The sequence below is a fragment of the Trachypithecus francoisi genome, unplaced genomic scaffold (assembly GCF_009764315.1).
Source record: "Trachypithecus francoisi isolate TF-2019V2 unplaced genomic scaffold, Tfra_2.0 Lachesis_group10, whole genome shotgun sequence".
In the NCBI taxonomy this organism is placed as follows: Eukaryota; Metazoa; Chordata; class Mammalia; order Primates; family Cercopithecidae; genus Trachypithecus; species Trachypithecus francoisi.
The window spans coordinates 130,500,724-130,526,509 of record NW_022681455.1 but is presented as its reverse complement, the minus strand read 5'-3'; the positions used below and the strand labels follow the sequence as shown (position 1 = coordinate 130,526,509).

The 25,786-nt window shown below is 55.2% G+C and overlaps 2 protein-coding genes across 6 annotated transcripts; one reads left to right on the top strand and one right to left on the bottom strand.

The window, feature by feature from the left end:
* Positions 1-1,064: 1,064 nt before the first annotated feature.
* SPATA33 (spermatogenesis associated 33) lies at positions 1,065-14,119 on the bottom strand. 5 transcript variants are annotated; one of them, XM_033219412.1, is made up of 3 exons: positions 14,019-14,119; positions 13,470-13,643; positions 1,065-2,054 (listed from the first exon to the last, which is right to left on the bottom strand). In XM_033219412.1, exons 2-3 carry the CDS (start codon positions 13,585-13,587, stop codon positions 1,843-1,845), a joined length of 330 nt encoding a protein of 109 aa, XP_033075303.1. In that variant the 5' UTR covers positions 13,588-13,643; positions 14,019-14,119; the 3' UTR covers positions 1,065-1,842. The 5 variants fall into 5 exon arrangements, with proteins under 5 accessions (XP_033075303.1, XP_033075299.1, XP_033075302.1 ...); XM_033219408.1 differs by having other exon boundaries at positions 13,937-14,096; XM_033219411.1 differs by lacking the exon at positions 1,065-2,054 and adding an exon at positions 3,302-3,419 and having other exon boundaries at positions 13,937-14,103.
* On the top strand, positions 14,106-24,945 carry CHMP1A (charged multivesicular body protein 1A). The gene is made up of 7 exons (XM_033219413.1): positions 14,106-14,303; positions 17,558-17,577; positions 19,347-19,424; positions 21,105-21,251; positions 22,156-22,284; positions 22,761-22,948; positions 23,401-24,945. Exons 1-7 carry the CDS (start codon positions 14,297-14,299, stop codon positions 23,420-23,422), a joined length of 591 nt encoding a protein of 196 aa, XP_033075304.1. The 5' UTR covers positions 14,106-14,296; the 3' UTR covers positions 23,423-24,945.
* Positions 24,946-25,786: the final 841 nt, after the last annotated feature.

The following is a 25,786-nucleotide window of genomic DNA, read 5'->3' as shown; positions in this document are numbered from 1 at the left end:
TTGTGGGGTATGGGGAGGGGGGAGGGATAGCACTGGGAGAAACACCTAACGTAAATGACGTAAATGACAAGTTAATGGGTGCAGCACACCTACATGGCACATGTATACATATGTAACAAACCTGCACGTTGTACACATGTACCATAAAACTTAAAGTATTAAAAAAAAACACTGGCACTTCATGCAAGGTGAACAAAGAGTAGCTACCTGTGGAGAAACTTTGTTATTTGTAGCTCTCTGCTTAGGAACAAAAAGGAAGCAGTTTCTTGCCTGACCCATCTTTCAGCTTACTCTTTTTCTTGCGGCAGAGTGAAATTAGCGTCCCAGGTGTTGACTGGCCTTTCCCAACTCCTAAGGCTCTGTGGGTGTGTACATACTACACAGGCCTGTACGGACGAGAAACTGCATGTGTGTGGCAGGCAGCAAGCTCCCTCCGCCGGCACCTGAGAAGTCTGTGTCCAGGACTCTCCGCTGGCCACTGAAACAAGCCAGCGGGAGACTGCACGGAAAGCTTGTTGGCCAGACTGGAAACTAATAAAGCGAGCACACTGTCACTAAATGCATCAGGCCTCCAGACAGGGCAGAGCATTCTCAACACAGGGGGAAGCCTAGCCTGAGCTGAGGGTTGCTGGAGAGGGCGCAGCCACCTGATAACTTGTCTCATGCTGTTGTACTCAGGTCCCTTCCACAATCAGGAGCCCTCATCTGTGGGCCAGAAAGACAGGACAGCGCTGGCAAGGCCACTTCCAAAGTCTCAGTGCTATGGCTATCCCATGCCCCCAGCACACATTCCACATTCTTCTTTAGGGCCTTTTAATAAGCTGAGTCAGATTACAGTCAAGCAAGGAGCCCTGGGGCCTGTTAGTCGACTTTGTACGTCTTTGTTCTGGAACATTACATCTTAACGTTTAGCTCTTAGAATCTGACCTTTCCCTCAAGTTTGGGGGCATCTTATTCACTGTAACTTCCAAGTATTCACATCGTCTCCTTCTGAAACAAAGGCAAGTGTTTTAACTGTCCACCGCGAATCAGAATGTACGATGCGATCTGCTGTCCATCACTTCCAACATGAACATACTAATTTATTCATTTATCACCACAACGCTCGCTCTCTGAACCAGTCACTCTTGCCTCGACTGAGCCGTAAGCAGCTTTGGGGAAGGCAGGACCAAACGGCACCGGAGAAGGGGCCGCAGCTTCTCCAAGGTGGGGCGGGCCTGGTGCTACCCTCCCTGAGGGCACTGGAGAAGGGGGTTCGGTTTCTCACAGGGTGGGGCAGGCCTGGTGCCACCCTCCCCGAGATCACTGGAGAAGGGGCCGCAGCTTCTCCAAGGTGGGGCGGGCCTGGTGCTACCCTCCCCAAGAGCACTGGAGAAGGGGGTTCGGTTTCTCACAGGGTGGGGCAGGCCTGGTGCCACCCTCCCCGAGATCACTGGAGAAGGGGCCTCGGTTTCTCACAGGGTGGGGTGGCCCTGGTGCACCCTCTCCGAGAGCACTGGAGAAGGGGCCTCGGTTTCTCACAGGGTGGGGTGGCCCTGGTGCACCCTCCCCGAGAGCACTGGAGAAGGGGGTTCGGTTTCTCACAGGGTGGGGCAGGCCTGGTGTCACCCTCCCCGAGATCACTGGAGAAGGGGCCTCGGTTTCTCACAGGGTGGGGTGGCCCTGGTGCAGCCTCCCCGAGAGCACTGGAGAAGGGGGTTCGGTTTCTCACAGGGTGGGGCAGGCCTGGTGCCACCCTCCCTGAGATCACTGGAGAAGGGGCCTTGGCTTCTCACAGGGTGGGGTGGCCCTTCCTGAGACGCCTATTGCAGGGAGTAACGAGTGCCATGCAAGGGTGCTTGTTTATTCTTTGAGATGTGAACTGTAGGCGTCTGCTGTGCTGGGGTTCCTGTGCCGCCGGTAGGGGCCCCAGTCCTCCTGCTCCCGAATGGTTCTCTGCTGGTCACTCCCGCTGGAACTGCAGCTGACGAGCGTCTCATTTGACGCTCGCGTGATGATGATCTGTGGAACGACCACTTTCCTCCTGCTGGACTTTTGCTTTACATCAGGTTTCTCTACAGGAAGAAACATCCAGGCATTTAGTAGATGTGTGGAAAGCTCCTTCCACCTCCTGCCACTGGTCAGAGTAAAGGAATTAGAGTATGGTCAGCAGAAGGAATGGGTGAGTCCAAAAGTGATCAAAACTGTCCATGAACGTTCCAGGGCTTCATGGATTTGCAACTCAGCCAGGAGGGTTGCTGATGCTGGACACCCTTTTTCAGAGAAGAAACCAGGAGAAACACTTCCACCGTTCGCGGCAGGATGGCGTCAGGGCGATCAGCACCGGAAGGAGAGAGGGCACACGCCAGGCAGGGAAGGAGAGAGGGCACACGCCAGGCAGGGAAGGAGAGAGGGCACACGCCAGGCAGGAAGGAGAGAGGGCACACGCCAGGCAGGGAAGGAGAGAGGGCACACGCCAGGCAGGGAGGAGAGAGGGCACACGCCAGGCAGGGAAGGAGAGAGGGCACACGCCAGGCAGGGAAGGAGAGAGGGCACACGCCAGGCAGGGAAGGAGAGAGGGCACACGCCCAGGCAGGGAAGGAGAGAGGGCACACACCAGGCAGGAGCCGCCTCCAAGCTCAAGGTTCAGAGACCTCATTTTCACTTCAAAGCTTTCTAATTCTGGTCAAGCCCTCTGTCCAGAACTTTATTCATTAGAATGTTCTAGAAATGGACATTTCTGATGTTGCTCCCATTTTCTTAAACTTGTTAAGGTTACAAGGAACGCCTGAGACCTGTGAAACTGCTGAGCCTGCCGAGCACTGCCAAGTACAAAGCAGAAGTGCTCCTTCGCCGGCTGCTCTCCTGGCCGGCCACCTGCCCCCTTCCCGGACTGTCACTGCTACAGACTTCTGGGAGGGCAGGGCGGAGCTCGCTCTCTCTGCACACATGTGTGGTACAGGGTTAGAAGACTCACAGTCACCTTTTCACAGAAACGTAACTACAGCGGGTATGTGGTTCTACAGCTTTGTGGGGACACTTGATAGCTCACGAACCTGGATGCGAGGTAGGATGGACAGCTGGCAATGGCAGTGCTGGTTTATTATTTTTTTATTATTAGTTTTTGAGACAGAGTCTCGCCTCTGTCACCCAGGCTGGAGTGCAGTGGTGTGATCTCGGCTCACTGCAACCTCCGCCTCCCGGGTTCAAGTGATTCTCCTGCCTCAGCCTCCCGAGCAGCTGGGACTACAGGCTCCTGCCACCACGTCCAGGTAATTTTTGTATTATTAGTAGAGATGGGGTTTCTCCATGTTGGCTGGTCTCAAACTCCTGACCTCAGGTGATCCACCGCCTCGGCCTCCCAAAGTGCTGGGATTACAGGTGTGAGCCACCACGTCCGGCCGACAGTGCTGGCTTTTATCGTGTGCCTGTTCTGAGCCCTAGAACAGTGAAAAATGACACACGGCAGCTTCTGCTATAGGTCTCTGACAACCCACATTTCACAGACAAAACTGAGGCACAGACAAGCCAAGTCGCCTGCCCAAGGCTTGTCAGACTGGGGAGCCACAGAGGCCAACTCGCCTGCCCAAGGCTAACGAGATGGGGAAGGTGGAGAGGCCAAGTCGCCTGCCCAAGGTTCGTCAGATGGGGTATTCAGGCCTCGGCCTCTCCCTTTGCCTGTGGTTCTGTCTTACAAAGCCTCATCTGTGTCAGCTGCCGAATGACCCACAGCTGCATTAAGCACTGAGAGATGTCCCTTTTTCTTTTTTTGAGACAGGATCTTGGTCTGTGGCCCAGGCTGAAATGCAGTGGCATGATCATGGCTCACTAAAGCCTCAACTTCCTGGGCTCAAATGATCCTCCCACTTCAGCTTTCCAAGTAGCTGGGACTACCAGCATGCACCACCACACCCAGCTAATTTTAAAATTTTTTGTAGATTCAGGGTTTTGCCATGTTGCCCAAACTCTCAGGCTCAAGTTATTTTCCCACCTCACCCTCCCAAAGTGCTGGGATTACAGCAGCCATGAGAAACTGCGCCGGCCCTTTTCTTCCATTTTTAGAGACAGGGTCTCACTCTGTAGCCCAGGAAGGAGTGCAGTGGCTATTTGTAGATGCGATCATAGCAAAAACTACAGTCTGACCTCCCAGGCCCAAGTGATCCTCCTACCTCAGCCTCCTGAGTAGCTGGGACCACAGATCTCACCTATGGGACCATATTATTCCCACACCACCATACCTGGCTCACTTTCTTTTCTTTTCAGTAGAGATGAGGTCACCTTGTGTTGCCAAGGCTGGTCTCAAACTTTTGGACTTAAGGGATCCTCCTGCCTCAGTTTCCAAAGTGCTGAGATGACAGGTGTGAGCCACTGCGCCCAGCCTATTTCCAATTTTTTTTTTTTTTTTTTTGTTGAGACAGAGTCTCGCTCTGTCGCCCAGGCTGGAGTGCAGTGGCCGGATCTCAGCTCACTGCAAGCTCCGCCTCCCGGGTTTACGCCATTCTCTCGCCTCAGCCTCCCGAGTAGCTGGGACTACAGGCGCCCGCCATCTCGCCCGGCTAATTTTTGTATTTTTTAGTAGAGACGGGGTTTCACCGTGTTAGCCAGGATGGTCTCGATCTCCTGACCTCGTGATCCGCCCGTCTCGGCCTCCCAAAGTGCTGGGATTACAGGCTTGAGCCACCGCGCCCGGCCTCCAATTTTTATCTTTTTCAGACAGTGCGACAGTGAACATTCTTGCATTTATGTGTTCACACTCTTTGGAGGGTTTATCTATTGGTAAATTACTAGAACTTCTGGATAAATGGGTATAATTCACTTCAAATTTTGGTAAATACTGTCAAACTTTTCTATAGAGACTACGTCAACTTACATTTCCACAAAGAGACTATGAACTTAGAAAGGTGTTCCCTATTCCAAACTTATAAAAACATTTGCCTATTTTCCACTTTTTCTCTTTTTTTGGGGGGGGGTCAGGGTCTCACTCCGGTGACCCAGGCAGTGAGGGCAGGGGCAGCCCACCTGGAGCAGCCCCTGCAAAGGCACCAGCTGCAGCAGACAAGGCGTGGCCAGGGCTGCGTGCTCCACAGATCCCACGGGAGACAGGAACAGGCAGGAGCCTCCCCGGTCCTGAGCTGATGCGGCAGGGCCCCAACCCAGCCACAGCCATGGCCCTGGGCATCGCTGTGCTCTCAGGGCCGAGGAAGCACCCCAACCCCTGCAGGCTCAGAAGTACCTGCTCCCACTGTCTGGCCTCTCCCCACTTCCACTGCCCACTCCAATTTCAGAGCAAAGTTGAGGCCAAGCCCAGGCACTGTCACAACCTGGCCAGGTGTACATGCACTCAAGGCAACGCTGACAAGCCAGCCCCCGCCGTCTCGATCCCCCTCCAGACTTCAGGTCCTGACGAGCATGGGGAGAAAGGTGAGGGGGACCTGAAGGCAGTTCAGCCTGAGCCTGCAGGCATCCCTCAGCACAAACAGCCTGGACACCATGGACAACATGATTAATGGCAGCAGGAGGCAGAAAGGCTCTTGGGCAGAAAGGAGCAGGGCCCCAGTGAAGCCCCTTCAAGCCAGGGATGGCCTGAAGCCTGGGGGCTGGACTTTCAGTTCTGGGTGGAGTCTGTGGCCCAGAGTGAGAACTTATGGTGCTTGTGCTGGCCTGAAGCCAGGGGGCTGGACTTTCAGTTCTGGGTGGAGTCTGTGGCCCAGAGTGAGAACTTATGGTGCTTGTGCTGGCCTGAAGCCAGGGGGCTGGACTTTCAGTTCTGGGTGGAGTCTGTGGCCCAGAGTGAGAACTTACGGTGCTTGTGCTGGCCTGAAGCCTGGGGGCTGGACTTTCAGTTCTGGGTGGAGTCTGTGGCCCAGAGTGAGAACTTACGGTGCTTGTGCTGGCCTATCCATGGCTGCCCGTGGACCCGTCAGCACTTCCCCTTCTGAAGCCCATAAAAACCCCTGGACTCAGCCAGACTCACAGACGTCAGAACGACCAGCTGTGGGGGAAGGAGCGGCGCGCTCTGCGCCTCCTGAGAACTGTTCTGTCGCTCAGTGAAGCTCCTGTCTGTCTTGCTCACCCTCCAGTTGTCTGCATATCTCATTCTCCCTGGAGGCAGGACAAAAACGTGGGACCCACCAAATCACGAGACTCAAAGAGCTGCTAATAAATGGGGCTGAAAGGCACCCACCTGCCCCTGGCTTACCACGCGGCAGGTGACAAAGAGAGAACAGTTGTGGCCCTATGGGGAGCCCAGGTCAGGGCTGTGACACCCTCTTTGGGCTCCGTCGTTCCTGGCATCTCCAATCTCCTGGGTGCCACTGCATTCCCCTCACCCAGATGAAGGCGCCCGCAGCAGAAGCCACATGTGGTACATCTGGTCCAGCTGCAGCCTCGCACAGAGCCAGCACCTGCAGCTGCCCAACCCAGGCCCCTGCCTGGCTGTGCGCAGCGGCCGGACCCCACACTTGCTCCCCCACACACTGCTCACTGTTGTCTACCTGGCTCGCCATTTGCAGGTGTGGGATCTGGACTAGGAGTGTGAGCCGAGTGCAGTCTGCTGGCTGAGTGGACAGTACAAGCCCAGCAGGTGTGAGCAAAACCCAGGCAGAAGCGCTGCGGTCACAGAGGTTTCTGGCTAGCAAAATGACACCCTAAGGCTCCCGTGACAGCGGCAGGTGGTGGCATGACCAAGACTCAACAAAGCCCCAACCACCCAGACTCAAGTGATCCTCCCACCTCATTTAAAATTTTTGTTTTGGGCCGGGCGCGGTGGTTCACGCCTGTAATCCCAGGACTTTGAGAGGCTGAGGCAGGAGGATCACGAGGTCAGGAGATCAAGACCATCCTGGCTAACACGGTGAAACCCCGTCTCTACTAAAAATACAAAAAAAAATAAGCCAGGTGTCATGGCAGGCGCCTGTAGTCCCAGCTACTCAGGAGGCTGAGGCAGGAGAAGGGCATGAACCCGGGAGGTGGAGCTTGCAGTGAGCCGAGATGGCGCCACTCACTCCAGCCTGAGCGACAGAGCAAGGCTCTGTCTCAAAAAAAAAAAAAGAAATGAATCATACAGCACGTGACCTTCTGCGACTGGCTTTTTTCACTCAGCATGATTTTTTTTTTTTTTTTTTTTTTTTTTTTTTTTTGAGACGGAGTCTTGCTCTGTCGCCCAGGCTGGAGTGCAGTGGCCGGATCTCAGCTCACTGCAAGCTCCGCCTCCCGGGTTTACGCCATTCTCCTGCCTCAGCCTCCCGAGTAGCTGGGACTACAGGCGCCCGCCACCTCGCCCGGCTAGTTTTTTGTATTTTAGTAGAGACGGGGTTCACCGTGTTCGCCAGGATGGTCTCGATCTCCTGACCTCGTAATCCGCCCGTCTCGGCCTCCAAAGTGCTGGGATTACAGGCTTGAGCCACGCGCCCGGCCTTTTTTTTTTTTTTTGAGATGGAGTCTCGCTCTGTCGCCCAGCCTGGAGTGCAGTGGCCGGATCTCAGCTCACTGCAAGCTCCACCTTCTGGGTTTACACCATTCTCCTGCCTCAGCCTCCCGAGTAGCTGGGACTACAGGCGCCCGCCACAGCGCCCGGCTAGTTTTTTGTATTTTTCTTTAGTAGAGATGGGGTTTCACCGTGTTAGCCAGGACAGTCTCGATCTCCTGACCTCGTGATCCGCCCGTCTTGGCCTCCCAAAGTGCTGGGATTACAGACTTGAGCCACCGAGCCCGGCCTTTTTTTTTTTTTTGAGACAGAGTCTTGCTCTGTGGCCCAGGCTGGAGTGCAGTGGCGTGATCTTGGCTCACTGCAAGCTCCCCCTCCCGGGTTCCCGCCATTCTCCTGCCTCAGCCTCCCGAGTAGCTGGGACTACAGGCACCCGCCACCGTGCTCGGCTAATTTTTTGTATTTTTCTTTTAGTAGAGACGGGGTTTCACCGTGGTCTCGATCTCCTGACCTTGTGATCTGCCTGCCTCGGCCTCCCAAAGTGCTGGGATTACAGGCGTGAGCCACCACGCCCGGCCCAGCATGATATTATTTATTTATTATTATTATTTTTGAGACGGAGTCTCGCTCTGTCGCCCAGTCTGGAGTGCAGTGGCCGGATCTTGGCTCACTGCAAGCTCTGCCTCCCGGGTTTACGCCATTCTCTTGCCTCAGCCTCCGGAGTAGCTGGGACTACAGGCGCCCGCCACCTCGCCTGGCTAGTTTTTTGTATTTTTTAGTAGAGACGGGGTTTCACCGGGTTAGCCAGGATGGTCTCCATCTCCTGACCTCGTGATCCACCTGTCTCGGCCTCCCAAAGTGCTGGGATTACAGGCTTGAGCCACCGCGCCCGGCCCAGCATGATATTATTTATTTATTTATTATTATTATTATTATTTTTTGAGACGGAGTCTCGCTGTCACCCAGGCTGGAGTACAGTGGCGGATCTCAGCTCACTGCAAGCTCCGCCTCCCGGGTTCACGCCATTCTCCTGCCTCAGCCTCCGGAGTAGCTGGGACTACAGGCGCCAGCCACCACGCCCGGCTAGTTTTTTGTATTTTTTAGTAGAGACGGGGTTTCACCGTGTTAGCCAGGATGGTCTCGATCTCCTGACCTCGTGATCCGCCCGTCTCGACCTCCCAAAGTGCTGGGATTACAGGCTTGAGCCACCGCGCCCGGCCCGATATTTTTTAATAGTTCACAGAAGTGTTCCATTTCTCTTCTTATTCAAAATTTTCTTGCAATTAAGCATATTCTACCGTCATAAAAATGTTACAGGCTGGGCGCAGTGGCTCAAACCTGTAATACTGGCACTTTGGGTGGCCGAGGCGGGCGGATAACAAGGTCAGGAGGTCAGGAGTTTGAGACCAGCCTGTCCAATATGGTGAAACCCCAACTCTACTGAAAATACAGAAATTAGCCAGCCGTGGTGGCAGGTGCCTTAAGCTGAGGTAGAAGAATTGCTTGAACCGGGGAGGCAGAAGTCTCAAAACAAACAAAGTTGCAAAAGTGTTTAAACAAGCCTGGCGCGGTGGCCCACGCCTGTGATCCCAGCACTTTGGGAGGCTGAGGCTGGTGGATCAGCTGAAGGCAAGAGTTTAAGGCCAGCCTGGCCAATGTGATGAAAGCCCATCTCTACTAAAAATACAAAAAAAAAAAAAATTAGCTGGGGATGGTGGCAGGCGCCTGCAATCCCAGTTACTTGGGGAGGCTGAGGCAGGAGAATCTCTTGAACTTGGGAGGCAGAGGCTACAGTGAGCTGAGAGCCGAGATCGCGCCACTGCACTCCAGCCCAGGCAGCAAGAGTAAAACTCCATCTCAAAAAAAAAAGAAAAAAGAAAGTATTCAAACACGCAAGAAAATAGAATATTTTCTATTGCACCTAACCAGCGCTCAGCCTCAATCAGTATTTTGTTGTCTTGTTCTTTCTTCATTTTTTTCCTATCTTTTTTTTTGAGATGGAGTCTCGCTCCATTGCCCAGGGATGATCTTGGCTCACTGCAACCTCTGCCTCCTGGGTTCAAGTGATTCTCCTACCTCAGCCTCCAAACTAGCTGGAATTACAGGTGCACACCACCATTCCCAGCCGATTTTTTTGTATTTTTTGTAGAGACGGGGTTTTGACATGTTAGCCAGGCTGGTCGCGAACTCCTGACCTCAAGTGATCCACCCTCCTCGGCCTCCCACAGTGCTAGGGTTACAGCATGAGCCACCGCGCCCAGCGTCCTGAGTATCTTTAAGTAATTTCAGACATGATTTTACCCATAAATGTTGCAGTATACCTCCTTATCAGATAGGGATTGTTTTAGCATAACTACAATAGCATTGCCACATCAAAGCAAATTCACACTGACTCATCCCCAAATACCCAATCTGACTGTCTCAGGAGTGACTGAGCCCAGGTTCTAGGTCTCTCAGGTTTCCTTCTAACATTTCCTTCCTTTTTTCCCAAGTTCTTTATTTGTGGTAGAATTTCCAACACTGTGGAATAAGCTGACTATAAATCTGTGATGTGTTAGACCTCTGTTTGTATGTCTGTGAATTTTGTAACGCAAAAATTTAAGCATATACAGCAGTAGTCATGATAACAATATAATATATCTGTATTGGTCCGTTTTCATGCTGCTAATAAAGACATACCAGAGACTGAATAATTTATTCAGAAAAAAGGTTTAATGGACTTACAGTTCCACATGGCTGGGGAGGCCTCACAATCACAGCGGAAGGCAAGAAGGGGCAAGTCACGTCTTACACGGATGGCAGCAGGCAGAGAGAGCACTTATGCAGTAAACTCCCGTTTTAAAACCGTTGAATCTCGTGAGACTCACTCACTATCACGAAAACAGCATGGGAAAGACCTGCCCCCATGATCCAATCCCTTCCCACCCAGTTCTTCCCACATGTGGGAATTCAAAATGAGATCTGGGTGAGGACACAGCCAAGCCACATCAATATCCCAACAGCTGCCACAGTGATTAACTCATGGCCAAACTGTCTCCCCATCATGGCCCTTCTGTTCTGGTCACTACTGCTCCATAGTAATTTACCCCAAGCCTCAGCAGCTTAAAACAACTACTTGCTTTTCTCTGGATTTTATGGGTTCAGGACAGGTTTGGCAGGACAGGTATCACCTGTGGTTGCCCAGGCAGCTGCAGGCATCTAAAGACTCACTGAGACGTGGCCGGGCGCGGTGGCTCAAGCCTGTAATCCCAGCACTTTGGGAGGCCGAGACGGGCGGATCACGAGGTCAGGAGATCGAGACCATCCTGGCTAACACGGTGAAACCCCGTCTCTACTAAAAAAATACAAAAAATTAGCCGGGCGAGATGGCAGGCGCCTGTAGTCCCAGCTACTCGGGAGGCTGAGGCGAGAGAATGGCGTAAACCCGGGAGGCGGAGCTTGCAGTGAGCTGAGATCCGGCCACTGCACTCCAGCCTGGGCGACAGAGCGAGACTCCGTCTCAAAAAAAAAAAAAAAAAAAAAACAGTTAAAAAAAAAAAAAAAAAGACTCACTGAGACGTCCAGAGCGGCTCTTGGGGCTGGGCACTGATGCTGGCTCCCCGTGAGGTGCACGTCCCAAGCTGACACGACTCCAGGATCCAGCCAGAGCCTGGAATCACTGACGGCTTGTTCACTCACAAGTCTGGCTCCTGGGTAGGAAGGGCTTAGGGACCAGGACTGCTAACTGCACTGCTTCCCAGGCTCAGATTCAGGTTAAACCACTTCCGTGACCCTCCAAAGGCCCCTTGTGTTCAGCTGTGGTCGACTCCCATTCCTGCCCAGCAACCACTCATCTGCTTCTCTCTGCAATGTGTTCGTCTTTTCTGGACATTTCATGTAAAGGGAATTGCAGTATGAGTGGTCTTTCCTCTGGCTTTTCTCACTTAGCGTCCCACCTTCAGGATCCTTCACGGTGTGGCAAAGGAGTCAGCAGCCTGCTCCTCACTGTCACGCAGCCCGTCACTGCGTGGAGAGCGTGTACACTTCATCTTCTCTCCTGAACTCTGTCCTCACTCTTGCTCTGGTGTTTTCCCTTCATGTCCACCTTCCTCCCACACCCTCTGGTGTGACAGACACTGCTGGGGCCTTTCCAACAGGCAGTCCTCCTTCCCCCACTTCCGTGGCTGGTAGAGGTCCTGCCCACTGCTGTGCTTCACAGCTCACTCCAGCCCCTGGGGAATCTGCACTGCTGAGTGTGTCCTAGAGAGGCTGGGCAGGCGAAGCCTTCCTGGGAAAGGTTTCCTTGCTAATATAAAGCAAGGAGCAATGCCTTTGAAGTAGACGCAGTCCTGCCTGCGTGTGGGGGCTGTACACTCATTGGAGGCTGTGGACACTGAGAGTGGTCAAAAAGAGACATGCAAAGCCCTTGATGTCACGGCTGTGCTAACAAGCCAACCTGGAAGCCCTGCCTCTGACCCTTCATTTGTGAGACATTAAATCCCTGTGTTAAAACTGTGTTTACTTAGCTTTTCTGTAACTTTCAGCTAAAAGCACCCTGACAGGTAGCATTTTCCAAACCGCCACCCTAAGGTGATGCTACTCCTGCAGACTTCTATCCTCTAGTGAGGGGTTCCACAGCTGGGAATTCAAATCCAGGCCGTTCTTCCAAGTCCAAGGCCCAGAGCCTCCTACTTCCAGCCCTTGATCCCACAAGCCTATCTGAACCAGTCCAGACCCAGCTCCTCTGCCTAGCAGGCCAGTCATTCCCGACACTCTTTCTTGTCTGACCCGAGTGGTTCATTCTTTTTTTTTTTTTTTGAGACAGTCTCACTCTATAGCCCAGGCTGGAGTACAGTGGCGTGATCTTGCTCACTGCTACCTCCGCCTCCCAGGTCCCGGTTCAAGCAATTCTCCTGCCTCAGCCTCCTGAGTAGCTGGGATTACAGGCAGATGCCACCATGCCCAGCTAATTCTTGTATTTTTAGTAGAGATGGGGTTTCACCATGTTGGCCAGGCTGGTCTTGAACTCCTGACCTTAAGTGATCCACCCACCTTGGTCTCCCAAAGTGCTGGGATTACAGGCGTGAGCCGCCGTGCCCAGCCGAGTGGTTCATTCTTGTGATGAAACCGAAACACTTCCTCCTGGCTTCGGCCCCCAATCTCCTCAGATGACAGGCTCTGTGGGTTCTGCCTGCTTGAGCTTTCTGAAATGCGTACTGCAAGGCCTCGCTGGCTCCCACTGGGCCAACAGCAGTGGGTGTCTGACGGGGCCACCTCTCCTGGGAACTTGCTTCCCTGTTGCTGGGCACGGACCCCATCGTGCCGCCCTCGTTTTTTATTTTTAAATATTTGTTTTTTGTAGAGACAGGGTCTCACTATGTTGCCCAAGCTGGTCTTGAACTTCTGGCCTCAAAAGATCCTCCTGCCTCGGTCCGCCAAGTAGCTGGGACGACAGGTGTGAACCACTGCCCCAGGCAGCATTGTTTAAACTCCGTTGTTTAAACTATTTAACACTTCCAGCTCCATGTGGTAAAACTGATAGAAAACTTCGTATTCTAGCTTCTTCCTACTGTTAGGGCCTCCTCTTCCCCACACACACCCAAAGGTCTGGTCACACTAGGCTGTTACAAAAGACGCCTTTGTCGCACCCAGGTTCTATTCCTCTGTCACCCTCCACAATGTGCTTGCGCCAGCAGCCCTCGGAGAGCTACACTCGAGCCTGGGACGGCTTCCCAAGGCTCTGTTCCAGTGTGCGGACGCTGAGGGATTCTCGGTGGCACCAAGATACCCAGCCCTCCAGGAGAACCTCAGGTGAGACACACGCACACTGCTTCAGCCCCTCGACCACCTGGTACATACTTATCACTCGGGAACTGACCTATATTTTCATTAAACTTATGTTTTCAACCAAGAATTCTGGATATTTACCTCCTACCTAAAGTTCCTAAACCAAACCAGTTTCAACTTGAGGGCGCGTGCCTGCTACGAGTGTCCATCCGGTAAGGTCTCAGAAGTAGGCTCCTCACCCCAGCCCCAGATCCTCCAAGCCGCTGAACTCGCTTCGCTCCCTCCCGCCGTCTCCTACCTTCCAGCGAAGCTGCCGGCAACAGGTGCTTGGCTGTCCCGGTCCCCGGGTGGAGGCTGTCCACAGGCTTCTCCGACTCCCTGTCTGCCTGCCTGGGTTCCTGGGAATGCTTCTCCATCAGCTTATCCTTAGGTTTTGGAACCGAATAGGTGGATCCCTTCTTTTGCTCCTCACCTGAAATAGATGGATCATCCGTTAGACCCGGGACTTACCGAATCCAGGGCAGCGGGTCCCATCGTCTTCAGTCGCCTGCTTGGGTCTAGAATAAGCTGGCTTCAAAGTCTCGAGTCTCTCCGTTTCCGTAACTGCCTCAGGCGGGAAGATACTTAAAGCGCCGTCCGTGGCGGACTCGGTGGCAGGAACGGTTCGCCCCGGGCCGAGGTCGGCGCCTGCGCTCGCACCGCCCCGCCCTGGGCCCGCGCCGAGGGGCGGAGACGCGGGGAGCCCAGCGCCTGCGCCCCCTTTACCTTTCCTGGGTTTCTGTTTGCTTTTGGAAAGGCCCATAGGTGAGCCCACCGCCCCCGCCGGGGCAAGCGCGGGTCCCCGCACCTCCGCGGCCGCGCAGCCCAGAACGACCGACAAAAGGTCCTCGCGGCCGCGGCGCGCGTCACCATGGCGACGGCGCACCGCGCAGCCCCGCCCCGTTCCTCTCGCGGGTCCGGCCACCATCCTCTCGCGAGAGCAGCCCATGCGACCGGAAGCGGGGCGGTGACCCCGGAAGTCCCCGCCGGGTGCAGCTTGGTCGGTTCGTTCGCTGCCGGGACCTGAGGCCGCCCGGAGTCGGCGTCCCTTCTCCCTCTCCGAGTGCTGCTCCTGTCATTGTGGCCATGGACGGTAAGAGGTCGCGGCCATCCTCCGGGGACTCGTGCGCGGGGCGGGGCCGCTTCTCCCACTGGCGTGGGCTCCGCCCACCTGGGGCCCCGGGCGGGGCTCGGGAGAGCTCTCAGGCCTCGACCCTCGATCCCAGACTCAGGACCCCTTCCCCAGGGCCTCGACCCCCGATCCTCGACCCAGACCCATTTCCCGGGGCCTCAGCCACCGACCCGGGACCCCTTCCCCCGGGCCTCGACCCTCGATCCCCGACCCGGGACCTCTTCCCTGGGGACTCGACCACCCACCCGGGACCCCTTCTCCCGGGCCTCTACTCCCGGCCGCCGACCGGGACCCCTTCCCCCAGGCCGCCACCCAACTCTCAACCCGGTACGCCTTCCCCGGGGCCTCGACCTCCGACCCCCAACCATGGACCCGGGACCTAGACCCCTGACCCAGGATCCCTTGCCCTAAGCCTCGACCCCTGACCACCGACCCAGGACCCTTTTCCCCGCCCCTGGCACTCCTCAGCGTCACGTGCCCTTCCCCGCCAGCTCGGTAGAGGGGACTGAGCGATGCCTGTTCGGCCACTCGGGCCCTGGAATGTCCGGTCAGAGGGCACAAGAAAAAGTGACAGTTGCACCCCCTCCCTCCAAACAGCATCAGGACAAATGAGAAGAGCTCAGACAAAAAGTGTTCCCTAAGTGCCAGGCCCTGGTCACAGCAGCTCTTTGTGTCCATTCTCCAGATGGAGAGGCAGAGGTTTGAGCAGGAACCAGCCCAAGGCAAGGGGCTCCAGGCAATGGAACACCCTGGTTCTCTCCTTCTCCACCTGGGGCCGGCTCTGTGCTCAGGGATACTAAAGAACAGGATGAATCTGGCAGAATGAAGTCCTGCATTTGCTGAAACGTTGGGCTGATGTGATGGGCATGCTTTTAAAAATACTTTTTGCAGGACCGAGTGCAGCAGCTCAGTCTGTAATCCCACCACTTTGGGAGGCTGTAGGCGGGCAGATTACAAGGTCAGGAGATCGAGACCATCCTGGCTAACATGGTGAAACCCCGTCTCTACTAAAAATACAAACAATTAGCTGGGCGTGGTGGTGGGCGCCTGTAGTCCCAGCTACTTGGGAGGCTGAGGCCGGAGAATGGTGTGAAACCGGAGGCGGAGCTTGCAGTGAGCTGAGATCGGGCCATGGCACCCCAGCCTGGGCGACAGAGTGAGACACTGTCTAAGAAAAAGAAAATACTTTTTGAAGTGTGAAAAGCTATAGTACCACCATGTCATCATGAAGGAAATGTGTAGAGATTTTCTACAGATTGCCTCGAGAGAAGATGAAAGATAGCATCTACCTCCCGCTACAAAAAATATGCTGGCCAGACCAGGTATGGTGGCTCAGGGCTGCAACCCCAGCACTCTGGGAGGCCAGGCGTGGTGGCTCAGGGTCCTGGCACTTTGGGAGGCCGAGGTGGGTGGATCACGTGAGGTCAGGAGTTTGAGACCAGCCTGGCCAACATGGTGAAACCCCATCTCTACTAAAAATACAAAAATTAGCTGGGCATGGTGGCAGGCACCTTTAATTCCAACTACTTGGGAGGCTGAGGCAGGAGAATCACTTGAACCCGGGAGGCAGAGGTTGCAGTGAGCCGAGATTGCACCACTGCACTCCAGCCTGGGTGACAGAGCAAGAATCAGTCTCAAAAAAAAAAAAAAATTGTGACTTTTCACTCCACAGCTCACTCAGCTCTTTTGAGGGGACTTCTCTCAAGCCCATGTCAGATTTCCACAGAGTCAGATTTTGCCTTAGCTGGGTTTTTGTGCTGCCGCACACGGCTGGAGAAGAAAGCTGAGGTGAGGAGGGGTGGTTTGGCCAGCATCCTACGGTGAGTTGGGTGGGAAGGCCTGCGTGGCCTGCACTGTGTCACCTGGGTCAGCCTGGCTGTTTTCCAGTCACACACAACCTTGGCCTTGACCACACTGCACTGATAGATGACAGATTGAACTTGGCCTTGACCACACCTACACCACCTACACGGACAGGCGATAGACTGAACGATGCCCGAGCTCACTGGAACCCCAGGAGTCTCGTCTTGGAGCCTTGATTTGCATTTGTGAACACTCTGTTACCTCACTCACAGGCTCCACTTCCTCATTCTGGCTGGTGTGGTAAAGCCCTTTGAGGAATCAGGGGTCACTCCAAATTTAGCAGTTGAATGAATTCAGATCAATCCTACCTTTTTAAAAAATATATTTTTCTCTCTTTTTTTTTTTTTTTCAGAGTCTTGCTCTGTTACCTAGGCTGGAATGCAGTGGCCGGATCTCAGCTCACTGCAAGCTCCGACTCCCGGGTTCACGCCATTCTCCTGCCTCAGCCTCCCGAGTAGCTGGGATTACAGGCACCTGCCACCATGCCCGGCTAATTTTTCGTATTTTTAGTACAGATGGGGTTTCACCATGTTAGCCAGGATGGTCTCAAGCTCCTGACCTCGTGACCCACCTGCCTCAGCCTCCCAAAGTGCTGGGATTACAGGTGTGAGCCACTGCACTCGGCCAAAAGAAATATTTTTTTCTAATAGAATGAGGTCTGACTACATTCCCCAGGCTGGTCTCGAACTTCTCACCTCAAGTGATCCGCCCGCCTCTGCCTCCCAAAGTGCTGTGATTACAGGCTTGAGCGACTGTGCCCAGTGGAAATCAGCTCTTTGATGCCTAAGAGTTACCACCTTGCTATTTTTATCCATTTACCTTTGGGGAGAAAGAGTCTGTAAAAAGTGAACTGTCAAGTACTGAACTTTTAAATTGGCCCAGGCTGGCCTCAAACCCCTGGCTTCAAATGATCCACTGGCCTCGGCCCCCTCAGAGTGCTGGGATTACAGGTGAACTTTTAAATTGGGAAATAATCCCAAGGAGCTTTTGCAAAGTTGCATTAATTATAAACCACCATCTTTTGGATTCTAACCATGGCCAAAAGATGCTGCGTCCGTGACCTCTTCCGTCCTCACACTAACCCTCTAAGATTGACTGGTGCCATCCTCATGTTCCTAACAAGGAAACGGGGAGGGAGGGTCTGCATTTGCTGGGCCCTGTGGCTAGCAAGGGGCCAGGGCTGGCACACGAATCTGTCTTGTGCCTCCCTTGTTGGGGGCCTCCCCAAAGACCCCAGGCAAGTGTGTTCTGTGTTCTAGCTCCTGGTGTCTAGAAGGATCCTAGTAAGTTCTGCCTGCTAGAAGTGCAACATCCCATTCCCAATCCTCAAACCATTCCCTCTCTCTTTGCAGATACCCTGTTCCAGTTGAAGGTATGTACTGAACGGCAGTTCACCCCAGCCCTGTTCTGGTGAGGACAGATAGTATAAGCCACACTCACTCAGAGCCACAGAAACAGTTGGGCAGATGATGTAATAGTTGAGTGACCACCACAAAGGGCTCAGACTGCTGACCAAGGAGGGGATTATTGAGCCAGCTTGGTGACATATTAGTTCTTTTCTTATCTCAGGCTAAGTGGAGCCAGATCCTTAGGGTCATCTATGAAAGATGGAGTGTTATCTTTTTTTGTTTTTGAGATGACATCTTGCTCTGTCGCCCAGGTTGGAGTGCAATGGCACGATCTCGGCTCACTGCAACCTCTGCCTCCCGGGTTCAAGTGATCCTTCTGCCTCAGCCTCCTGAGTAGTTGGGACTACAGGCGCCCACCACCACGCCCAGCTAATTTTTTTTTACGGTTTTAATAGGGACGGGGTTTCACCATGTTGGCCAGGATGGTCTCGATCTCTTGACCTCGTGATCCGCCCACTTCAGCCTCCCAAAGTGCTGGGATTACAGGCGTGAGCCACCACGCCCGGCCCGGAGTGTTATCTTAAGAAAGACAGCTTAGGCCAGGCGCGGTGGCTCAAGCCTGTAATCCCAGCACTTTGGGAGGCCGAGACGGGCGGATCACGAGGTCAGGAGATCGAGACCATCCTGGCTAACACGGTGAAACCCCGTCTCTACTAAAAAAAAAAAAAAACTACAAAAAACTAGCCGGGCGACGTGGCGGCGCCTGTAGTCCCAGCTACCCGGGAGGCTGAGACAGGAGAATGGCGTGAACCCGGGAGGCGGAGCTTGCAGTGAGCTGAGATCCGGCCACAGCGCTCCAGCCTGGGTGACAGAGCGAGACTCTGTCTCAAAAAAAATAAAAAATAAAAAAATAAAAAAATAAAAAAATAAAAAAAGAAAGCTTGGGCATTAGGCCTTGGTGTTCCGCTGTGTGGACTCATTCTTTGAGATCATTTGAAGGAGAGCTTTCTGAGTATTCCTTCCATGTGGGGTGGTGGTTGCAGATTCCAGTAATCCGGGGCAGGTTTCTGTACATTTCCCTGGGATGTGCTCCTGGCTGCTCCTCCGTGGCCAGCTTCATCTTGCCTTGTCGCTGGCTCTGAGCTCCTGGGATCTTCTGCCATCATGGTGGGTCTGTCAGATGCTGCTGGGCACAGAGGGGACCTGCTGAGGCCTGCTTGTGTCCTGAACCCTGTGGCGTCTGTGGTTCCAGATGGGTTGCCAGAGCCCCTGTTTCCTTGTGGTGCTGGCAGAGCAGTTAGGCCCCCAGCAGCTGTGTGTGCTGCCCAGCAACCTGTTGCATCCACAGCATTCTCTCACGATAACATTTTCAGGTGTGTTTTTACCCGGAATTCTGTCTTACGACGTAGGGGTAGCCTGAAATGAGTTTTCTGGAGTCTTTCTTTTACGTTGAGATCCATCTATAAGCAGGAGTTGAGACCAGAACGAGAGGTTTTGGCCCATTCCGCTCTGGAGGAGGCCTTGGGTGAGGGTGTTCACGGAGAAGACAGACACTGGAGAAAACCCAGACAGAGCCTGAGGCAGAGCAGGCAGCTTCCTTCTCCAGCTGATGCTATCTCTCACTGCCCAGGATGCACGCCCGCAGGCTTCGTGCCTTCCCTGCCGTGTGCTGGGTCCAGGCTGGCTGATGGGTGCTTAGAACCTGTGTGGGCACAGGTGTGGGGGTGTGGAGAGCAAGGCCTGGGGGATGGGCTCCACATGTCTGACCCAGGACGTTCTGGCTTCTGCTCAGTTCACGGCGAAGCAGCTGGAGAAGCTGGCCAAGAAGGCGGAGAAGGACTCCAAGGCAGAGCAGGCCAAAGTGAAGAAGGTGAGACCCTGGGGGCCGTGGGGTCATGACTCTCCTGGTCTGTCTTCTGTCCTTTTCTGCCCTTATTTTTGTGTTCTGTTTTGTTTTGATGCCATTTGGGGAGGGGCAGGGCACTTTCTACATCATAACTTAATCCTCACCTTGAGATATATAGATGTGTGTGTGTGTGTGTGTGTGTGTGTGTGTGTGTATATATATATATGTTTTGTCTTGTTTTTTTGAGACAGAGTTTCGCTCTGTTGCCCAGGCTGGAGTGCAGAGGTGCGATCTCGTCTCACTGCAACCTCCGCCTCCCGGGTTCAAGCGATTCTAGGGCCTTACCCTCATGTAGCTGTGATTACAGGCTTGCACCCAGCTAATTTTTAAATTTTTTTGTAGAGACAGGGTTTCGCCATGTTGGTCAGGCTGGTCTCGAACTCTTGGCCTCACGTGACCCGCCCGCCTTGGCCTCCCAAAGTGCTGGGATTACAGGCGTGAGCCGCGGCGCCCGGCCTAATCCGCACCATGATTTCTGGGATGACAGGCGTGAGCCAGGGCGCCCGGCCTGATCCGCACCATGATTTCTGGGATGACAGGCGTGAGCCGCGGCGCCCGGCCTAATCCGCACCATGATTTCTGGGATGACAGGCGTGAGCCAGGGCGCCCGGCCTGATCCGCACCATGATTTCTGGGATGACAGGCGTGAGCCCCCGCGCCCGGCGGATCCTATCATTTTTCTCTCCCTTCTCCTTACAGAGCTGGTGCCTACGGCATCATGGGGTGGGAGGGGGCTGGAGACTCACAGGGGTGCCTCTCCAGGAGGGGTCCCCTCCCCATGATGGACAGGGCAGAAGGAAAGGAGGCATCTAGGCCGGGCGTAGTGCTTCACGCCTGTAGTCCCGGCTACTCGGAAGACTGAGGTGGGAGAAGTGCTTAAGCCCAGGAGGTGGAGGTTGCAGTGAGCCGAGATCACACCACTGCACTCCATTCTGGGCCACAGAGCGAGATTCCACCTCCAAGAAAAAAAAGAAGATGGAATGTTGTGCAGCTCTTAAAACTGCGTAATCGGTGAAGTAGGTCCCACGGTATTGGACTTCGGTAATTCTTCACCCACAACCAGGCTCCCAGGGAGAAAGGAGCTCAGAGAACCGCCTGCCACAGGCTCTGAATGTCGCCCGCTGTGTCCCGTGCCCAGTGGAATGCTGGAGGGGTGCAGCGGGGAGCAGAAGCCTGCTTGTGGGGCTGGGCTGGGGCCTGAGTGTTTGCATTTTTAGCTCAAACATCTCTGGGGAGAGGCCCGTCCACCCTAGCCAGTGGTGTCCAGGAGCAGTCAACACTGGGCTCCTGCAGCTGGGCACGGTGGCTCACGCCTGTAATCCCAGCACTTTGGGAGGCCGAGGCAGGTGGATCACGAGGTCAGGAGATCGAGACCATCCTGGCGAACACGGTGAAACCTCATCTCTACTAAAAATACAAACAATTACCCAGGCGTGGTGGCGGCGCCTGTAGTCCCAGCTACTCGGGAGGCTGAGGCAGGAGAATGGCGTGAACCCGGAAGGCGGAGCTTGCAATCGCGCCACTGCCCTCCAGCCTGGGCGACAGCGTGAGACTCCGTCTCAAAAAAAAAAACAAACCCACTGGGCTCCTCCGCAGGGGCACACGCACCACCAGGTTCTCCAGCCGCTTTTCCCCGTGTTGCAGGCCCTTCAGCAGAAGAACGTAGAGTGCGCCCGTGTGTACGCTGAGAACGCCATCCGCAAGAAGAACGAAGGTGTGAACTGGCTTCGGATGGCGTCCCGCGTAGACGCAGTGGCCTCCAAGGTGCAGACGGCCGTGACCATGAAGGGGGTGAGTGTGGGGCCCTGGTGCCAGATGGGTGGCGTCTGCCGACTGAGGCAAGAGTGGGCTCTGTGGTCTGGATCTGGGGCAGCTCAGAGTTGAGGGAAGCTGGGTCAGCATGGGCTGGGCAGTGCTGGCGGGGGCACCCTGAGGCTGCACCCTCACTTGCACTGATGCCTCAGGAAGGACCTCTTGATAGGACTTGGGCCTTTTTTTTTTTTTTTTTTGGTAATATTTAGAGACTGTCTTGCTCTGTCACCCAGGCTGGAGTGCAGTGGTTCAGTCACAGCTCACTGCAGTCTCAACCTCCTGGGCTCAAGCGATCCTCCTGCCTCAGCCTCCCAGGTAGCTGAGACCACGATGTCAGACATCCACCACGCCTGGCTGATTTTTTTCATATTTATGTAGAGACAGGGTGTCTATGTTGTCCACGCTGGTCTCAAACTCCTGGCCTCGAGCAATCCTCCCACCTCGGCCTCCCAGAGTGCTGGAATTGTAGGCGTGAACCACTCACTGTCACTGTGCCCAGCCAGGCCTCGGTCTTGGCAGCTGCCACAAGAGACAGAGCCTCCATGGCTAGGCTCATCTGCTGGGTCAGGGGACGTCACAGCAGAGCCTTCGCTGTCTCAGGCATTTTCTTCCCACAGTGCGGGTGGGCCAGGAGGGCACAGCGGTCCTGGAGACCCCACATCAGCAGCCTTTTCTCCGGTGACCCCACCCTGGGTCTCCACAGCCTTTTTCGTGGAGTTGGTCTTTCCATAGGACCCAGATGATGGCTCAGCCCAGAGCTGGGGTTTTGTGGGGCAGGGCTGGGGTGCCGCAGCTCTCCTGTCAGAGCCCAGGGGACCATCCCTGGTGCGTGAGCTCCACTTGCCTTTCATCCCGTTCCCTCCTGCACCCTCTCGTGTCTCAGGTGACCAAGAACATGGCCCAGGTGACCAAAGCTCTGGACAAGGCCCTGAGCACCATGGACCTACAGAAGGTCTCGTCAGTGATGGACAGGTTCGAGCAGCAGGTGCAGAACCTGGACGTCCACACGTCGGTATGTGCCCCTGCCCTTGGGCTGTGGCCTGGGGACAAGGAGGGTGTGTGGGCAGCTCATGGGGGGTGGCCCACAGGCTGTCTCTGCATACCTGTGGTTGCTCCCTGACGTCACCAAGCATCCTCTGTGCTGGGTCCCCGCCAGGACCCTGACAGGTAGGGTGGGCAGGGTGGCAGGGGCCTCCTGCAGGCACCTGGCTCCTTGTGGGGAGGCTCAGACAGCAAACAAGCATGCAGAGGTGTAGAAAGATGTCCACCCAAGGCAGCAGGCATGGCGCAGTCAGAGGGTGGGGCTGGGTGTAGGGGCAGGAAAGGCTCCTGGTGGAAGGTGAGGCAGAGAGAGTCTCTGAGAGAACAGGGCAAGAGGGTGGCTGGCTGTGTGAGGGAACGAAAAGTGTGGTCGGACCCTTGTGAAGCTGAGTGGGGCCTCGTGGGCCTGGGCCCCACCTATTGTCCAGAGCATGCCCCTGCCCCCAGGTGATGGAGGACTCCATGAGCTCGGCCACCACGCTGACCACACCGCAGGAGCAGGTGGACAGCCTCATCATGCAGATCGCTGAGGAGAATGGCCTGGAGGTGCTGGACCAGCTCAGCCAGCTGCCGGAGGGTGCCTCTGCCGTGGGCGAGAGCTCTGTGCGCAGCCAGGAGGACCAGCTGTCACGGAGGTAGGGTCGGTCTTGAAACGCTGTGTGCTCCATACTCTGGTGCTGTGGGAAGGGAGAGGGCATTGGGGCTTAGAGGCTGGAGGAGAGCTCGGGCTAAGGCTCCTACCAGGGAGCCCTGATCTCAACTCAGAGGCCCCAGCCGTAGCTGCCCCCGAGCCAAGCCGCCCGCTGCTGCCCTATCCTGCTCCAGCCGGCATGGAGGCTTCAGTGTGTGTCGGGCGTGGCGTTTACACACGTCTGCAGTGCACTTTAGAATACTGCGCCCTTCCTAACAGATCAGGTGAAAGTGGGACAGGCGTGTCTGTTTCCAAGGCCTGTCACTCATGTTCTCTCAGGACACTGAGGAGGAGAAGGGCCATTGCACACCACACGGAGGAGACACCTTCGCTGGGAGCACGTGGTGGTCAGAGCCCTTCCCCTGCCCTGACCTGAGTCGCATTGTTGGTTTCCAGGTTGGCCGCCTTGAGGAACTAGCCGTGCCCGCCGCAGTGCACCACCTCCGCCCCGTGGTGTGCTGGAAGGTTCCTGTCCTCTCCCCACCGCGTCTTGCCTTTGTGCTGACCCTGCGGAGCTGTGACTGGCAGCTACTCTGTGTCTCTCACTTGCCAGGCCTGCGTGGCCTCAGGGTGTTCCTGTTCTTTTAGGTTGGGCGGTGGGTCTGCGTCCTGGTGTTGAGTTTCTGCAAATTTGTGGAGGTGATTTCTGTGACTCTGGGCCCACAGCGGGGAGGCCGGAGGGGCCCTGTGGACTTTTACCCAGCACTGTGGGGGCCTTCAGACTCTGGGGCAGCAGACATGCTGCTTCCTCATCAGCCAGAGGGGGTCAGGACTACCCTGTTGCCAAGCAACTCCCTGAGGCCTCTCCACACCCCCTCAGCGGGCAGGAGGTACCACAGGCCTGTGTGTGCTGGGGGATGTCAGGTGCCACCTGGCGCCATCCTGGTGGCATTTACAATGACACCCTCCTCCTCCATCATTCCAGGAGTGGGGTCTCGGCTGCCCCTACCAGCTGGCTGAGCCCCCTGGCCTCCTGTGCTCCCTCAGTTCCTAAAGCTGCCCAGTCCATGGAGACAGAACTGTCACCCAGATCCACCCTGCCATCTTCATCCTCACTCAGCTGCTGCCTCAGGAGGTGCCTTTGGCCACGTGGGCTGTGCTGTCTGTCTCCTCGGCAGAGCCCCTCCGCTGGCTGGTGCAGTCTGAGAGGATGTGTCTGTGGCTCCTCCCAGTGGGCAGCCTGGTTCTCCCAGAGGACCTTTCCCTGGGGCCTCCCTTCGGACGAGCTGCCTGTGTCACCTCTACCGTCTGTAAACGACTGGGTGCCTTCCCAGCTTGGAAGCCACAGCAGCTGGTGAAGGGCGCTCAGGAGAGCCGTCTTTAGCGGGGCTGGGGTTGGGGCTTCTTTGGGAAAACCTGCCACTGTGGCCCTGGAGAGCTGCCAGCAGCTCTTGGGAAGGACTTGCCGGGAGGCGGAGAGGCTTTGGGCCTGCTGCCTTTTCCATTTCCTAGAGTTTACTTCGTTGTCCTGAGGCTTCCAGGATTTTCTGGGTTTTTTTGTGTTTTTTTGCCAAAGTAGAAAAGGCAGGTGGTGGGCGGCTGGCGGGGAGTGTGGGTCCCTGCCCCCCTCAGTCCTGCCCATCCCTCGCAGCCCATGCTGAGGCCGCAGCGGTGTCGTGGCTGTTACATGCAGGAACGTGGAGACCTCGACTTTGGCTCACTGCGTTTGGTTTTTTTTTTCAGAACTTGGGAGCCCCCCAGGGAGGGGCTGGTGTTGGTAGGTCCTGGATGTGTTCCCTCCAGCCTCCCCAAAATCAACCCTGGTGTTGAGAGAACGTCCTGTCCATCGTGGGTAACAGCCTTGGGGAGGGTGCAGAGCTCTGCAGAGCCATGGGCAGCGTAGGGGCTGCCTCAGTCCTGTCCCCTTGGGCACTAGGGGGAGGGGCCTGTTCACCTTTTTCCTAGAATGCTGTTGTAAATAAACAAATGGATCCCTGGAAACTTTCTCAAGCTTTGCTTTGGAGCCTTGGGTGAGCCTCTGGATGCGGCCATCTCCCCACAACTGAGGACGGGCTCCTGCAGTGTTTACTGCGGGGGGCTGGGCAGACGGCAGTGCTCATTCTCAGACCCCATCCAAACCGACAGAATCTCCCGTGTTAGGTTCTTACGTTGAAATCATTTAAAACTTGCATAACATGGTCTTTGTGCACCTCAGCCAAACCGGGACGCTTGCTGGGCACCGTAGTGCTCCTGACAGTCTGTGGTCTGACGTCCCCGCTGCGCGTCCTGGTGCTGCCACCTCCAATCTGGAACAGTTCCTCGGTTTTCTTTCATGACCTGAATGGTTTGAAACCTGCTGGCTGCTATTTTGCAGAATGCTCCTCTGCTGGGGGTGCGGTTTTCCCACGATGTGGGGAGTCTTCATGACTTCTCGGTGGCAGGGGTGTGGCGTCCCTGTGTCTTGGCACTGGTGAATTTGTGACCTTCACCCAAAAGCCTGGGTGCAGTGGCATCCTCAGGCTTCTCCACTGGGAAGTTAGCTTTTTCCCTTTTTATTACGAGATAGCCCCACTCCAGCCTGGGCAACAAGAGCGAAACACTGTCAAAAAAAAAAAAAAAAAAAAACAGCTCCAAGCACTCCCCACATCCTTTCACAGTGGCTATTACGTGGTAGGTCCACAGTTTTAGATTCCAGTAGTAATTAAGATGCCACCATCCTGATAGGTCTTCATTATTACTTTTTGGGTGTGAAGCGTCACTGTGGATGTGGATGTGGATGTGGACTGGGAGGGGTTGCGTCCCTCCCCTCAGCTCCAGCCACAGAGCCAGCCCTGTCGCTCCC

Excerpts from the sequence above, each read along its gene's own strand:
- SPATA33 (XM_033219408.1), bottom strand. The coding sequence starts at position 13,973 with ATGGGCCTTTCCAAAAGCAAACAGAAACCCAGGAAAG. Across the intron at positions 13,644-13,936 it reads CAAACAGAAACCCAGGAAAG|GTGAGGAGCAAAAGAAGGGA; the intron begins GTAAAGGGGGCG and ends CATCTATTTCAG. Across the intron at positions 2,055-13,469 it reads GCCGGCAGCTTCGCTGGAAG|AGAAACCTGATGTAAAGCAA; the intron begins GTAGGAGACGGC and ends TTCTTCCTGTAG.
- CHMP1A (XM_033219413.1), top strand. Across the intron at positions 17,578-19,346 it reads ATACCCTGTTCCAGTTGAAG|TTCACGGCGAAGCAGCTGGA; the intron begins GTATGTACTGAA and ends GCTTCTGCTCAG. Across the intron at positions 21,252-22,155 it reads CGGCCGTGACCATGAAGGGG|GTGACCAAGAACATGGCCCA; the intron begins GTGAGTGTGGGG and ends CTCGTGTCTCAG.